General features: G+C 39.6%; 1 protein-coding gene across 3 annotated transcripts in view; it reads left to right on the forward strand.

The window, feature by feature from the left end:
- The window catches only part of loxhd1b (lipoxygenase homology PLAT domains 1b), a 48,067-nt gene extending 31,913 nt beyond the window's left edge, over positions 1-16,154 (forward strand). For all 3 annotated transcript variants that reach the window (XM_041788393.1, XM_041788395.1, XM_041788394.1), the window contains 16 exons: positions 3,374-3,555; positions 3,634-3,750; positions 3,878-4,040; positions 5,624-5,778; positions 5,856-6,065; positions 6,202-6,328; positions 8,227-8,435; positions 8,650-8,835; positions 8,939-9,066; positions 9,494-9,611; positions 10,986-11,163; positions 11,283-11,468; positions 14,529-14,699; positions 14,831-14,963; positions 15,221-15,376; positions 15,469-16,154. In XM_041788393.1, the coding sequence (XP_041644327.1) occupies positions 3,374-3,555; positions 3,634-3,750; positions 3,878-4,040; positions 5,624-5,778; positions 5,856-6,065; positions 6,202-6,328; positions 8,227-8,435; positions 8,650-8,835; positions 8,939-9,066; positions 9,494-9,611; positions 10,986-11,163; positions 11,283-11,468; positions 14,529-14,699; positions 14,831-14,963; positions 15,221-15,376; positions 15,469-15,949 (2,900 nt within the window). In that variant the 3' untranslated portion in view covers positions 15,950-16,154. The remainder of the gene's footprint in view (positions 1-3,373; positions 3,556-3,633; positions 3,751-3,877; positions 4,041-5,623; positions 5,779-5,855; positions 6,066-6,201; positions 6,329-8,226; positions 8,436-8,649; positions 8,836-8,938; positions 9,067-9,493; positions 9,612-10,985; positions 11,164-11,282; positions 11,469-14,528; positions 14,700-14,830; positions 14,964-15,220; positions 15,377-15,468) is intronic.
- The last annotated feature ends 205 nt before the right edge of the window (positions 16,155-16,359 follow it).

Here is a 16,359-nt window from a genome sequence, read left to right on the forward strand (position 1 = left end):
GTCTGCTTACAATAGGCAGATTCAAACTGCTTTTGGAGCCAATCCGCAGTGGCTTCTATATTGAAATCACTGTCTCAATCAAACTTTGGATCAGCCTAATGGCCCGCGCACTGAGCTCGACTTCCTGTCAGCTAGCTAGCTAGCTAGCTAGCATTCTGGTTGACAGAAACGTGGCCTCTGCCTGTCAAGCTAACTGTCAATCAAATGAGATGTGCTAATCAATGCGCAGTGAGGTTTTTCCTAAACATAGTCTAAATGATTGTGGTACAAAAAACTACCAAACGACTCAGCATACCATACTCTTGGTAAACTGTCTTTTGTTGGAAAACAGTCACTTCCAGTCAAGGTATTATAGTAAGCCTAGATTTTTTTCTTTTGCTCCAAATATTAAAAAAGAAGTTATACTTTGGGGACAGATGCTAACATGTTTACGCCTTGACCCCACAGCCTCCTGGCCTGTTGAAACTGTAAACCATGTTGTTAAACTAATACAAAAGAAGCTGAGTCAGCTTTCCTAAATTATAATAGAAAAATAAGTGAAAAGTTAAAGGAATAAAATACAGTTTTTGTGAGTGACCAATTACCCACTTCAAACTTAAGTTTCCCTTTGATTTCTTTTTGCAACTATTATCTTATTTCTTATATATCATGTCATTGTTACATTGTGGATGGGAAAGATGGTTAAAATGGTAGAAGAATGGTGTATGTTGTTAAACATCTCATTTTAGTGGACATATGTGGAAACAGTATCTCTATTTTCACAAAAATGTGACTGTTCCTGTAATACAATGCATTCAAAGTATATTTTCTGCTACTTTTTGGGATATTTAAGCATCTCATGCAAAAGAAAAGTTTACAATGATGCAGTTATTTCAGCAATCATGATAATATTGATAAACCTTAAAGTTAGTCAACTGATAGGTGTGTTGTAATAAAAAAAAGTAGTGATCCAGAGATTACATGCAGTCTTTCTGCTCTTTGAAGTGGGAAAACCCAGAAAGTGATGAAAGACTGGTTGTTTCTTCATGCAAAACTAAGTTTTGGTTTAAAAATTAACCGTCTGCAAGTTTAGTGAATGCAGGTAACTTTTGACTTGTTTTGACCCTTTTGACTAAATAGTATACTGTATATAAAGAATAGAATGCATTACTTTAAAAGCCACAAACAGCTACAGAACAGCAGGAAAAAGTAGAAATGGTGCCCAATAGTTGCTTTAGTGATTCTAATGTTCCTGGTCAATGTGTAGCCTCCGTTGCAGATTTTTTGCTGTCTCCGCAGTGGGAGAGCATCCCACAAGGAGAACCTTGTTAGAGCTAGCATGAAGAAATGGGCATGTTTGTGGAATTGAAACAATGTGCTGGCAAAGGGTTTATTTTATGGGCATGACAATAGGGCAACAAAATAGCAGTTTCTAAATGTGGTTTCACTGGATCTGAGTGACTTGTACCCAGAGTCAGTTTCATTTAATCAGTGTGAACAGAGATGTACCATGTTCTGGCAACCTGCCTAAGTCTGCTAGAAGAGGTAGTCTCAGGTCCAGTTTAGGTGAACTCAGGCAGGTCTGCAGGAGATGTGAAAGCAAAAAAGTACTCATCAGAAAGAAAAATTGTTCATTCTTCTGTCTTTTTAAATGTGTTGTGTCTGCACAGCACAGATACACTATATTGCCACAAGTATTCACTCACCTGCCTTGACTCGCGTATGAACTTAAGTGACATCCCATTCTTAATCCATAGGGTTTAAAGTGACGTCGGTCCATCCCTCGCAGCTATAACAACTTCAACTCATCTGGGAAGGCTTTCCACAAGGTTTAGGAGTGTGTTTATGGGAATTTTTTACCATTTTTCCAGAAGTGCATTCTGTGCAGGCCAGTCAAGTTCATCCACACCCAACTCTCTCATCCATGTCTTTATGGACCTTGCTTTGTGCACTGGCGCACAGTCATGTTGGAACAGGAAGGGGCCATCCCCAAACTGTTCCCACAAAGTTGGGAGCATGGAATTGTCCAAAATCTCTTGGTACGCTGAAGCATTCAGAGTTCCTTTCACTGGAACTAAGGGGCCAAGCCCAGCTCCTAAAAAAAAAAACAACCCAACACCATAATCCCCCCTCAACCAAACTTTACACTTGGCACAATGCAGTCAGACAAGTACTATTCTCCTGGCAACCGCCAAACCCAGACTCGTCCATCAGATTGCCAGATGGAGAAGCGCAATTCATCGCTCCAGAGAACGTGTCTCCAATGCTCTAGAGTCCAGTGGCGTCGTGCTTTACACCACTGCATCCGACGCTTTGCATTGCACTTGGTGATGTATGGCTTGGATGCAGCTGCTCAACCATGGAAACCCATTCCATGAAGCTCTCTACGCACTGTTCTTGAGCTAATCTGAAGGCCACATGAAGTTTGGAGGTCTGTGGTGATTGACTCTGCAGAAAATTGGTGACATCTGCGCACTATGTGCCTCAGGATCCACTGACCCCGCTCCGTCATTTTACGTGACCTACCACTTCATGGCTGAGTTGCTGTCATTACCAATCGCTTCCACTTTGTTATAACACCACTGACAGTTGACTGTGGAGTATTTAGGGGTGAGAAAATTTCACAACTGGACTTGTTGCACAGGTAACATCCTATCACAGTACCACGCTGGAATTCACTGAGCTCCTGAGAGCGACCCATTCTTTCACAAATGTTTGTAGAAACAGTCTGCATGCCTAGGTGCTTGATTTTATACACCTGTGGCCATGGAAGTGATTGGAAAACCTGATTTCAATTATTTGAATGGGTGAGTGAATACTTTTGGCTTTATAGTGTATATTTAATCCTCTGAGCTGCAAGTAGATTTAGAAGTAGGAAGAGGGTCATTTCTGGCATCTCAGAAATAATAAAAACCTCTGTAGTTGAAGGATGGACAGATGCAGGTGGTTCCCATGGTTATTTTTCTTCTTTCTACTTGGTGGATTTTAAAAACAAAGTGCATGCCTACCACCACCTACTGTATCAGACTTTGTACATACACAAGTGTGCTCAGTAACAGACTGATATTACTTATGTGAATGTAGACCAGCAGGGAGGAGGGGAGAAACGGTACTCTGGCATGGAATTTCTTGTTTTTGATGAAAGAAAAATGGGTGCCTAACTTTGGCCATTATTTGTAAATGCATGAATTTGAATGGACCATTGCTGATTTCTCCTTTTCTCTCTCATGAGAGCTTTGAGTTTAAAACATGACTGAAATTGCTTTTTTAAGCCTGGTTACTTTTCTGTATTATGGTTTGTTTAATTAAAGCATATGAAACATAATATTAAACCGTATACTTTACGTGTGTCGACCAAACTAAGCAGCAACTTTTCCTTTGATTTTTTTTTTAGTCGTGCCCTATGAGATAAAGATATTCACCAGTGATGTGTTTGGCGCGGGAACAGATGCTGATGTGTTCATAGTTCTGTACGGTCGTAATGCACTGTGCACACAGCAGAAACACCTGTGTGTCAACAAGAGAGAGAGACGTCTGTACTTTGAGAGGGGAGCTGAAGACATGTTTATTGTTGAGGTGAGCGTGTGTATTTGAACCACACATCATATCAGACAGTGGCTGCACTTCTGTCAACACTGTGTTTTCTTTCTCCAGCTGGAAGATGTTGGTGATGTTATTGAGAAAATCAGGATAGGACACGACAACAGGGGCACCAACCCAGGATGGCACCTGGACAGAGTGGAGATCAGACGACAGCTCAGGAAAGGAAAGGTAGGAGAAGTCAACTTCTGTGTCTGATATTAGATAAGATCAAGGCAACTGGAAAAAAGCTTTTGCTCAACATCCTTCTCTCTCTAATTTCAGGCCTGGTTGTTTAATCCATTTGCGTTTATTGCAGGGTTCAGAGACGACCATTTTCCCATGTGAGTGCTGGCTTGCTAAGTCTGAGGATGATGGGGAGACGGTGAGGGAGCTGGTCCCCTCGGAGATCATCACAGAGAAACTCCTCAGGGATGGGAAGCTGAAAACCACTGAAACAGAGGTGGAGGATGCTTTGGAAAGTAGGTTTGCTCTGACATAAGTGGGTAGATAATTTGCATGTTCCCCAATACAAATAAGATGAAAAAAATGTTCTGCTACTCCAGTGTGATTTATTGAAACAGCAGAGTGTCATGACAAAAATGGTCATCTATAAACAGTCGTGTCTTATATCCGTTGCTCTTAGCCGCGTTTTAAGCTATTCAATGAGTTTTAGCTCATTTAGCTCAGATGGATCTGTTTCTTTAGTGTCAAGTTTCACTTTCATTGCAGGCGGCTGTTTTTAGAGAGAAAAAAAAAACTTTTAAAGGAAAATCATACAGACTCAATGAAAGACTAGCCGGTACACCAAGTGGAGCATGTAGCAGCTCAGGAGTTATACAATTATTTCAAGACTTTGTGAACAGCATGATGCTACCACCACTGTGCCTTATAGTGAGGATGGTGTGTTTGTGGTGATGTGCAGTGTTTGATGTCCAGCAAACATAGCATCTTGTCTGACAGCCAACAAGCATCATTTTGGTCTCATCAGACCAAAGAACTTTCTTCCACTTGACCATGGAGTCTCCCACGTGCCTTTTGGCCAACTCCAGATTTAATATGAGTGTTCTTCAACAGTAGCTTTCTCTTTGGCACTTCACCATAAAGCTCTGACTGGTGAAGAACCAGGCACCAGTTGTATTCAGTCTCTTCCATTTCAGCTGCTGAAGCTTGTAATTCCTTCAGAGCAGTCACAGGTGTCTTGGTGGCCCCTCTCACTAGTCTCCTTCTTGCAGATTTACACATGTGCCATATTACTTCCATTTCTTGCTGAGTGTTTGAACTGAACTCTGGGGGATGTTCAGTGCCTTGGAAATTGTTTTGTATTCATTCCCTAACTTATTCTTTTCAATGACTTTTATTCTGAGTTGTTTGGAGTGTTCTTTTGTCTTCATGGTGCAGTGGTAGCCAGGAATACTGATTAATCAGTGGCTGGACCTTCCATACACAGGTCTTTACACTAGCCACTTTAAACAAGGGTGAATATTTATGCAGTCACTTATTTTGCAATTCATATTTTTATTTGATTGACATTACTTTGTAAAGATCTGTTTTCACTTGGCATTAAAAAGTTGTTTTGTATTTTTTGGACATCCAATGGGATGAATACGGATGTTACATAGAAGGATTGTCGTTTGTTGTGTAACCTTTATTTCATGCTGCCCCCATGTGGACAAGGACATTGCAGGCTTTTGTTGGATTTGAGCGAATTATTTTGTGCATTGATGTTGTCACTTGCACTGCATGATATTTATGTGAATTCAAAGTGGGGATTGGATTTGTATGATGTGAAATTTTCATGGTTTTAGTCAGAGCCAAGCTCAGCAGACAGGTGTGTAGCTCAAAGGCATCTATTTTGTTTTTCACGCCTGGAGACTGTTGGTTTTCAGGCCTTTCAGACATCTACAGCACGACCAGGGGCTCGTGGCAACTACCTGCCCTGACAGTATTGTAGGCCATACCTACTCACCACATCCACCCCTCTCCATGCCCTAAAGGTGTAGACTTATGCATTTACAAATCTGGGAGAAATGTTTTTATTGATTGTATTTCATTCTCATCACAGCTCACACATACAAGGTTTCAGTGCGGACTGGTGATATGTACGGAGCAGGAACTGATGCCAACGTTTTTTTCACCATTTACGGGGACCTGGGAGACACAGGAGAGCGCAAACTGGCTAAATCTGAGAACAACAAGAACAAGTTTGAGAGAGGAGAGGTATGTGAGGAAAGCTTTGATATTATGTCTGATCATTGATGGATTATTAAAGTTTTCTAAATATTTTTTACGCACAGGTGGACAAATTCACTATTGAGGCTGTAGACTTGGGCCAAGTGTTTAAGATTCGCATTCGTCATGACAACTCCATGGTTGGGGCCGATTGGTACCTGGACCAGGTGGAGGTGCTGGATGTGGAAACAGAGGAGGTGTATATGTTCCTGTGTGAGCGCTGGCTGTCAACCAAGAAAGAGGACCAACATATTGATAGGACTTTCTTTGTTGCGGTTTGTTAAATGGATTATATTTACAAAGAATAGGGTTTAACATCTTCTCATATAAGTATAATGTGTAGTTAAAGAGTACAATAGATTTTGAGGAAATTGATTAGTGGAATAAATTTATGTTATGTGTCCGTTTCAGGGGTATGAAGGAGAAAGAAACACTGATCCCTATTCCAAGAAGATTGCTCAGGCCAAACTGGGGTTGGACAGAAATGCCAACAAGAAGAAAAAGAAGAAAAAGGTGGCAGTGGTGGAGGAGGGTCCAAGTAAGGCTACAAAACAGATCATTTTCACATCTATAGGATATAAATCAGGTGTGATAAGGTTGGAAATATACTTTCGTTTATCTGCCTGTTTATTAATGCATGATGGCTGCCCATGGCTGGAGTGGTGGCTGTGCACATCACCAAAAATTAACTCTGTGCAACTGCAAGATGCAGATATGAAGGGGTCAACACAGAAGCAGGGACAACAATAGCAGAAAGTTTTGAAGACGAGATTACAGGCTAAGCCGGAGATTATCTGCACCTGCACAATGTATCTTTGCTACTGCGTGCGTGTTGAAAAAGCTGGTAAGATGAGTTCTATTTTGGAAGCTGGCATAGAAATCTGCAAAGCTGAAACAAGTCTGGGACTGTAACATCAGTTCACAGTGGAAAATGCTGTAGAAACAGAGAAAGGACTTTTGTGCCACTGTCACATTTTCTGTTCTGATCTCAGAACCAACATTTTAGTAACCTCCTTGAGTGTCACTGTGGGCCTTCCTGAAACTAACCCCTCCACACTCTCTCTCAAGCATGAAGTGAACTCCATTTCATGTCACACCCACAGCTGAGTGAAGTACCCTTCATTAAGGTGAAGGGCTTGGATATAGCAGTCAGATTTGGGACAAACTCTCCTCAGTCTGCTCAAACAAGAACTTTATGTAACCATGTTTCATGACAGTCAAATAAAAAGTTGTCTGTATAAATGCAGTTAGGCAGCCTATTTAAATCAATATAAATTATTGTAAATAAAGCTCTCTTTCTCTGAGATCCAATCATTTTAGTTTTTTGCATCAATAAGCATGCTCTGAGTCTGGAGCAGTGGTTTGAGCCCCTGTTGGTATCTAAAAAATAATGATCTGGGGAAGGCTACAAAAATATTCTTTTGCACTGAAACCTCCCAAGAGCACAGTGGCCTCCATAGTTCTCTAATGGAAGAAGTTTGGCACAACCAGGATTCTTCCAAGACCTGGATCCCCGGTAAGACTGAGCAGTCAGGGGTGACCTCAATAAGAGAGGTGACCAAGAAACCAATGGTCACTCTGACTGCTCCAGAGGTCCTGAGATGGGACTAAGGTGGGAAAAAGTTCCAGATGGATAACCATCACTGCAGCCCTCCACTGATCTGGGCTTTATGGCAGAGTGGCTAGATGAAAGCTTCTCCTCATTGTACAACACATGAAAGCCTGTTTGAAATTTGCAAAAAAAAAAAAAACTCCATGTGATAACAAACTGGTTGCATCAGGTTGCAACATAACAAAACTGAAAAAAGTGAAGGGGTCTGAATACTTTCCAAATGCACTGTATAAGAGAGCCTCTTTATATGATGCCTTAGTTCACAGCTTTCTGTATAATGATGGTATGAAATGAAATGCTTCAAAGCATACCAGAAGAAGAGCTTTACATGTGCACTGACTGAATTCAACTTCATGTTCATTGCAGGACAGATCAGTTAGCTAACATACTGGGAATGAAAAACAGCTACTCAGAATAAGAAAACCACCTACAAACATCTTAAAAGCTCCATATTTAACACATTTTATATTATTTGTGTAATCAAAAGAGAGATGTGTTAAAACAAGTTGTGTTTTTGCAAAGAATAATGTCTATTATATAACAAGCACTATTTCTTGGCTGAATCTTGGTGCTTTTAGAGTCTGGAAATCTCATATGACAGAACTTCTGTATTTTGAATTAACTTGTTAAAAACGTAGTTGCTTTTTCAATCCTTCAGACGTAGTTGTTGTTTTTTCTAATCTTTATGCTAAGCTAAATAAATCTTGCATCAAGCTTCTAATTGAACTCTCCTCCAAAAACGGAATACACTCATTTCCCAAGGTGTCAAACTATTATTTTTTACATTAATAAAATTCTTTCTCTTTCACATCTTGCTTTTTCAGTAATCCCATATCACTTCACCGTATCTACTGGGATTGACCGTGATGCTATCACATCAGCCAGAGTCTATGTCATCATCATTGGCCCTAATGACGTGGAGACAGACCGGCTGTGGCTGGACCTGCCAGAGGGGAAGAGAGCGTTCACAGCTGGCAGTATGGAGCACTTTGTGTGCTATGGAACTGACGTAGGAGAGATCAAGAGGGTGGAAGTGAGAATCGAGGACTGTCTGTGTTTCTAAATCTGTGAAACTGCCTCCTCAGATGCACTGTTGTTAAAAATTTAAATAAAACCATTCTAGCTCAGCAATAATTAATTCTAGCTCTGCCTTCTTGTACCTACATCAAACAAAATCAAATGATATATAAATTCCCAGCTCTGCCTCCCCCTCTCTCTGTCTTTTCCTCTCTGCGTCTCCTCCTCAGCTTGGCCATAACGGTGTCACACCAGAGAGCTGCTGGTTGGTGGATGAGCTGTCGGTTGCCGTGCCAACCAAAGGTATCAAGTACATCTTTCCATGTAAGTGCTGGCTGGCTAAAGACAGAGGAGATGGTCTGACTGCCAGGCTGTTCAATGTGCTGGACTCCAGCACCATCAACATTATCCGCAAAGTGAGTCACAGCAACAGAAATCTTAAACCATGGAAGACATTGATGTTGAATTAAAAACAGAATTTGTTTAATGCTGCTACTCTGCTTTCTGCCATGTTTTTAGGTTATTTATTCTGCAACAGTAGTCACAGGTGATACTCAGTATGCAGGCACTGATACCAACATTTTCCTCACCGTGTTTGGAGCCAACGGGAGCACAGAGGAAATACTGCTGCCAAAAAACGAGGACAGGTCAGTCCTCCAGTTACCCCTGAGTGTACCAATCACTCTTTATTGATGGAACTGTGGAAAAGACACTCATTAGCCTGCATGCTCAGACTCACAGTGGCTATAGTTAAACTACTATAACAGTAGCTCAGAAAACGTGCAAAATGTAGTAATGAGCCTCTTCAGGAGCAGCAGATAGATAAGGCAAGCTGGTGAGCATAGTACATCATAGAACAGGCTATAAGAGACAGATATGTTGTGATATTTCTCTCTGTATTTGGAGAGACTAAAGCAAGAGCTGAACCAAGGTTTACTCTTTATTGGTGTTGCAAAATATCTTGTTTTCTTTGTTCAGACATTAGAGTGGCATCTTTGTTGTCCAACTTTGAGCATGAGATTATTTTAAAATGCAAAGATGTCTGTATAGTAGACTTTACATTTTTTCCTGCAGGTTTGAAAGAGGTCAAGAAGATACGTTCAGTCTGGAGATAGATGACATTGCTCCTTTGAAGAAGATCAGAGTTCGGATTGACGGCTCTGGAAGCCGGCCTGACTGGTTTCTCGACAGGGTAATGTAAAGACTCCACCTGTTAACTTTCTTTGAATCCCTTTTACAAGAGAGGCTGTAATGTCCACCATCTATCTACACCACTTATCCTGTTTAGGGTCGCGTTTGGCTTAAGCCAATCCCAGCTGCTATTGGGCAAGAGGTGGGGAACACCGTGGACTGGTCACCAGTTAGTCAAATATACGTATATATATGCAAATGTTAAAGCATGAAAGTAGAAATATATTATGATTTGCAATATTTCACTGGTTCTTTTTTTGCCATTCCCCATTCAGAAGATGATTGAGAATGAATCACAGACAAATAGATGTGTGGCCAACATAAAGTCAGTGTTTGCAGCAAATAAAACATTTCAAGGCTGGTTGCAAATGATTATTTTTTCAAAATATTCCTTAGGTTTTTGGTCAGTGTAGCTCCTTGTTCTTGTTTTAATGGAGCAACTAGAGGTTAGCCCAGCCAAGGATGTGCAGTAGATGAAGTGTTAAGAGTAAAATGATTGTAGGCAATGGTAACTTCAGATGGGAAAAACCCAAACCCTTTGAAAGTAGACACGACAGGAGTTGAACAGAGTTTTAGTGGAGTTTACTTTGATGTTTGAAACGGCAGGGCTAGAACAATACTTTGGTTATGTACATCAGAGCATAATCAGTCGACTCCCTTGAAGTGTACGTCACCCTAAGGTTGCACACTCCATAGTAAGTGGTGATATGCACCTTACAATAGGTTGCGAAACGTCATTACCTCAGAGAAGAAGAAGAAGAAGAAAAAGGGGAAGTCCACAATTAATATCTCTGTGCAACATTTTAGTGAAAATCTGTAAATATTTATGATTTTGCAATGGCACCTGTTTTGAACCAGTGCACCCAAGAAACCTTCTGAGAGGTTTTAAGGACAATTGGAGCAACAGTGTGGAGTGCAAATTGTCATAGATACACACACAGACATGCTGCAAATTAGAGCAGTAAAATGTGGTCCTGTTCTGACAAAACTGTCGCTGTGGCCACATCTGAGCTGATCACTCCATTTGCAACCATTGTATAAAACCACTCACACTAAAACTAGTCCCTCCACCTGTAACTATTACAAACTCGTGCCAAAGCAGGTCAGCAGAGGAGCGATACATCTTTGTCATCATGGAAAGCTTTTAGTTCAGTTCTTTACTCTTTATTTTGTACTGAAACATGGTCCAACTCTACTCTATACTACAGCTACACGCAAGCTCCTTGCCACACTGGCAGCCATTACTATCGGCTATCAGTACACCTAAACCCTCACCTGTAGTTACTGCATTGTTCTCCTCTAATGATGCTGATTGGTCAGAACAGTTTATGAAACAGACTGGGCAGTTCAGTAAATTTCTTTTAAATGCTCTCAGATCCTGATGAGGAACCTGAACACAGAGGAGGTGTATGTGTTTACGTACGAGAACTGGCTGTCAAAAACAAAAGGACCTAAAAGGACGAAGGTGTGTGAGCTGGCTGCTGTGGTGGATGATGAGGAGATGGTGGAGAAAACAACCTACACTATTCAGGTCCAGACCAGTGATGTCGCAGGTGGGTGTCAAGACTTCAGTGATTTTTTTTCTATAAATTCTACTGTGTGTCATAGTAGCACTGATGCAGCATTATTAGGTATACCTACAGGTCTACTGCTAAACTCCTCTGGTGTGCAGGTGCTGGCACTGATGCCAACGTGTTCATGATTGTGTTCGGGGAATTCGGAGACACAGGGATGCTGCCTCTGAAGGAGAGCACCAACAGGAACAAGTTTGAGCGTAAAATGAAAGATGTGTTCAGATTCCCTGATTTGCTCAGTCTGGGCGAGCTATCTAAGATCCGAGTGTGGCATGATAACAAAGGTGAGGACGTCAAACAGGTAGATAATAACATTCTCAAAAAACACAGAATCAATGTGATTTTGATTATGTGATGCAGCTGTGGAGAGAATTTTGCTTTTGTTTTAGGGTTTTAAGGTTTCTTGGTTTGAGCGATTGGTGGGTTTAAGGCTGTTTTTGTCTGAGACTATAAAAAAAATCAAAAATATTATGAAAATAGACAATGCTTTCATTGATAATTTTGCTGCTGCCTTTTTTATTAAATCCTGTCCTAAAGATTTTTTCTCCACTTGTTTTTAATGAGGGTTTTTAATCAATGATTACTAAATATTTCATTCCTAGAATACTATCTGTTTTATCATCAGAAGAATATTTCATGATTTTAGTGAAAACACTTTTTGCTGTGTTTTCAAAGAGGCAAACATCAAAACCTCTTTAATGTCTGTACTGTAGATACGGAGCTGGTTACAGCAGCCTCTAGGTAAAATGTTCAGAGTTTATCAAGCTCATTTAGGCAATATAAAACCTGCTATAAAAGTCCTTTTCAGCAATGTTGTTAAACAACTAATTTCTGTTCACTGAAACAGTTATAGATTTAACTTGTAATCATATACTACTACTACTACTAATAATAATGATGATAATAGCCTGTATCTGTAGAACACTTCAAAATCAACAAAATGCTCTGAAAGGAACATGCAGTTCTGATAACAATGATCCACTGACTCCAGCTTCAGTCCTCTCCTTGTGAAAATTCTCCTAAGTTCTTCGAATCTGCTTTGTTTGGCAATCCTCCGCATGCTGAGCTGATCCCTGTTGTTTGTGCACTTTTTTAACCACACCTTCCCCGTCAGGTCAACCATTTTCATTTATTAGCTTTGAATTAGCCTCTGAGAACAGCCTGCCCTTTCAGCAGTGACCTTCTGTGGCTTACCCTCCTTGTGAAGGGTCTCAATGGTTGTCCTCTAGACCAGGGGTGTCAAACTCAAGGCCCAGGGGCCAAATCTGGCCCGTGGAACAATAGTATCTAGCCCACAAGATCATATCATATTTGTATTATTACTGGCCCACCAGTATGAGGTCTGCAGATTTCCTCCAGTATAAAAGTGTAAACTTGAACTTGATTATTTTAAATATCCTTGTTAAACCATAAAAATCTGAAAAATAAAACAGAAAGAAAAAAATCATAAAAAGTCCGGAATGTGGGGAAAGAAAGTTTGTGTTTTATTTCATATTTTCAATTTTGCATCTCAAACTCATGGTTTTGAGTTTTCATTTCATACTTTGACATTTTCAACTCATAATTTTGACTTTATGTATATCACATTTTTATCTTTTACATTCCCAATTTTAATTTTAAGTCAGATTTTGACCTTTTACACTCCTTACTTCTGCTTTTTATTCCCATATTTTGACTTTTAAACTAATGATTTCAAATTTTTTTCTCATATTTTGAGATTTTAAATTACTTGTTTTTACTTTTTTATATCATATTTTGACCTTTTAGACTCCTAATTTTAAATTTAAGTCATATTTTTAACTTTTTAAGTCATCATTTTGAATTCTAGCTCACATTTTGAAATTTTTAACTCCTAATTTTGGCTTTTTAATCCATATTTTGACTTTTAAACTCATCATTTTAATTTTTCTCTCATATTTTAAGATTTTACATTAATTATTTTTACTTATTATGTTATATTCTGACCTTTAAGTCTCCCAATTTTAAATTTGTCATATTTTTAACTTTTTATGTCATCATTTTGAATTCTAGCTCATATTTCGACATTTTCAACTCCTAATTTTGACTTTTTAATCCCATATTTTGACTTTAAAATCATCATTTTACTTTTTTCTCATATTTTGAATTTTATATGAATTATTTTTACTTTTTATATCAGATTTTGACCTTCTAAACTCACAATTTTGAATTTAAGTTATATTTTAACTTAAGTCATCATTTTGAATTCTAGCTCATATTTTGACATTTTCAACTCTTAATTCTGCCTTTTTAATCCCATATTTTGACATATTAGACTCACAATTTAAAATCTAAGTCATATTTTGGCTTTTAACTCATGATTTTATATTGTATCTTATATTTTGACCTTCCAAACATTTGATTTCAACTTTCTCCTCATATATTTGCTCTTTAAAAACATTATTTTAAATTTTTAATATCGTGTTCTGATCTTTTGGAATTTTTATCTCAGATTTGAGCCTTCAAACTTGTCATTTTGCTTTTTTTAAATTTCCAAATGATTTACCATCAGCGCTGTTTTTTTTTTTTTTTGTTTTTTTTGTTTTTTATATATATTTCATTACTAGTGAAAATGAGGTTGACAGTTATGGTTAAATGTTGACCCTTTTAGGCTCTCAGGTTGACCTAAACCCAAAATCTTGTCCCGGCTGTGATTGAGTTTGACACCCATGCTCTAGACAGTATTCAAGTCAGCAGTCCCTACAATGATTGCAATTGTGTTTACCAACCAGAATTCAAGAATGACCACCCCAGAGACCCTTGCAAATCAGACTTTTCCACAATATTGTATTATAGTGGATTTTTAATTTTTGTGAGCTGTAAGCTGTTACCCACAACATTCAAACAAAAAAGTCTAAATATTTAACTTTGTACAAGATTAATGTAGAATGTATAAAAGTTTAACTTGTAAAAGTAAATTACAGGAGAATATATGAGCTTTTTCTTGATATTCTAACTCTTTGAGATGCACCTATATATTTGTGTTGTCTGAAGCCACAGTGACCTCTGTGCATGCATTTAGTCCTCTTTTCATTAATTCACACATTTTGGCAAATTTCTATATATTTTACCTTTGAAACAGTTTGAAAAAACATTTCAAATACAACTTTAAACACAAGTCAAATTCGGACAGGCTAGACAATAGAATTATATTCTTATAGAGAAAGAGATTCCGCTGATTTAATCTTCTTGGGTCAGTCTTTCCAGGAAGGATAAAGGGGGGGCTTGTACAGTACCTGCAGAGGAATGCACCTCATTGATATAAGAAAACATTAAATAATTTTGGATGGAACCGTGATAGGTTTTGTTTATCCTGCTGTAAACAGGCCCTGCTCCTGGTTGGCATCTGGAGTACATTGATGTGAGAGATGAGACCATGGATCAGACCTTCAGGTTCCCCTGCGACCGCTGGCTGGCTAAAAGTGAAGATGACGGACAGATCATGAGGGAGCTGGCATGTGCCAACAACGACTCCATAGACCTCAGTGACAAAACCAGTTAGTGATACTGGAAGTCTGCGTGCAATATCACAAGTCTTTAACAGTCAAACACAAAGGATTTGAAGCTGATTAAGGTCATTTATTTATGAGGGAGAAATGATAACATCTGTCTCTCTGCATTGCTACAGAATATGAAATTGCCATAACAACCGCAAACACCGAAGATGCCTCCACCACAGAAAACGCCTGGATCGTTTTAGAAGGCAGGAAATCTCGCTCCAAAGAGTTAGTTCTGGAGAACAAGAAAAAGAAGTTTTTAAGGTGCGTCTTTAAAGAGAGTCCACAATAAATTCCTCTTATGTGGCCTTACATAATCTACCCTCTTTCACATGCTTTGTTTTTCTTCTTTTATCTCATAGCTTCACTCTCTGTTCACTGAGTCTCTTCTCTCAGGAGAGCTAATCCTATGAGACACACAGAAGAAAAACTCCCTGTACAGACCAGTCAATTTAACTGTTCAGAACCTCAGATTCTGCCCGTGGTTGTGACGTTTTTTTTTTTTTTTTTTCCATTCACAGCGGTGCCACCGACACGTTTGAGTTCTCCTCAAAGCACGTGGGGGAGATTGCCGGCATCTGCCTCGGCCATGTGACAAAAGACGGGAAGAAGGTGAAGAATGAGGCTTTCTGGCACGTCATGGAGGTGGTAGTGACAGAAATGGAGCTGGGAAACAAGTGAGTGGAGCCTCATACATCCTACATAATGTTACGTAAAATGTCACATTGACGGTGTTGATGTGAATCCAAACCCCTTCCTTCATGTTTAGGTATTTCTTCCACTGTGACGCAAAAATCCTCCTGGCAGCCAAAAAGGACCAGTTCCTGACATTTGAGTGCTACAAGTCCGTCGAGAGCTTCGCAAGTAAAGTGCGCAACCTTGTCCCCGTCAAATATGAGATCATCATTATCACAGGGGATGTGAAAGGCGGCGGCACGGACTCCAGAGTATTCATCACCATCTACGGCGTCAACGGTGACTCAGGCAAGCGTCATCTACATCAGAAATTCCGTAACCTTTTTGAGCGAGGGCGAACTGACCGCTTCATCCTGGAGATGCTGGACCTTGGGGAGCTGCTGAGGGTCAAAGTGGAGCACGACAATAAGGGCTCAAACTGTGGGTGGTTTTTAGAGTGTGTGGAGGTGACCAACACTGCCAACTCAGTGACAACCATCTTCCAGTGTGGAAAGTGGCTGGACGAAAGTAAGGCTGATGGGCAGACTCAGCGGGTGCTCTACCCAAGATATTAGGAGGAGGTCAGGAGGCACAAAGAGTGGGTGAGCATTTCCTTAGTGAGTATGTGGGGCATCTGTTGATTTTTTTTACACAAGTCTTGTCACTTCTAGTTACCAGTTTTCCCTTTTAACTTTGTGCCAACTGTTTACACTGCCCTTCCTCTAGCATCATTAAAAGCCAATTTCTATCATCTTCAAATAAAGTCAAATTAGATCTAAACATTGCCCAAAATCTTGGCAAGAATCCAGTCTTTATTTATTCTTTCTTTGTTTCATTTCTTGAGGACTATTTCAGACAGGTGCACACATCATGACACACTCTGCATAGTCCCAGTCATTTGGCCTCTGCAAATTACACACAAAGACAAAAAGTAATCGAACAAAATCTTCAGTTTAAAATGTAGTGTAGGAAAAGTGACTCAATA

This window comes from Cheilinus undulatus, linkage group 5 (assembly GCF_018320785.1).
Source record: "Cheilinus undulatus linkage group 5, ASM1832078v1, whole genome shotgun sequence".
Classification (NCBI taxonomy): domain Eukaryota; kingdom Metazoa; phylum Chordata; class Actinopteri; order Labriformes; family Labridae; genus Cheilinus; species Cheilinus undulatus.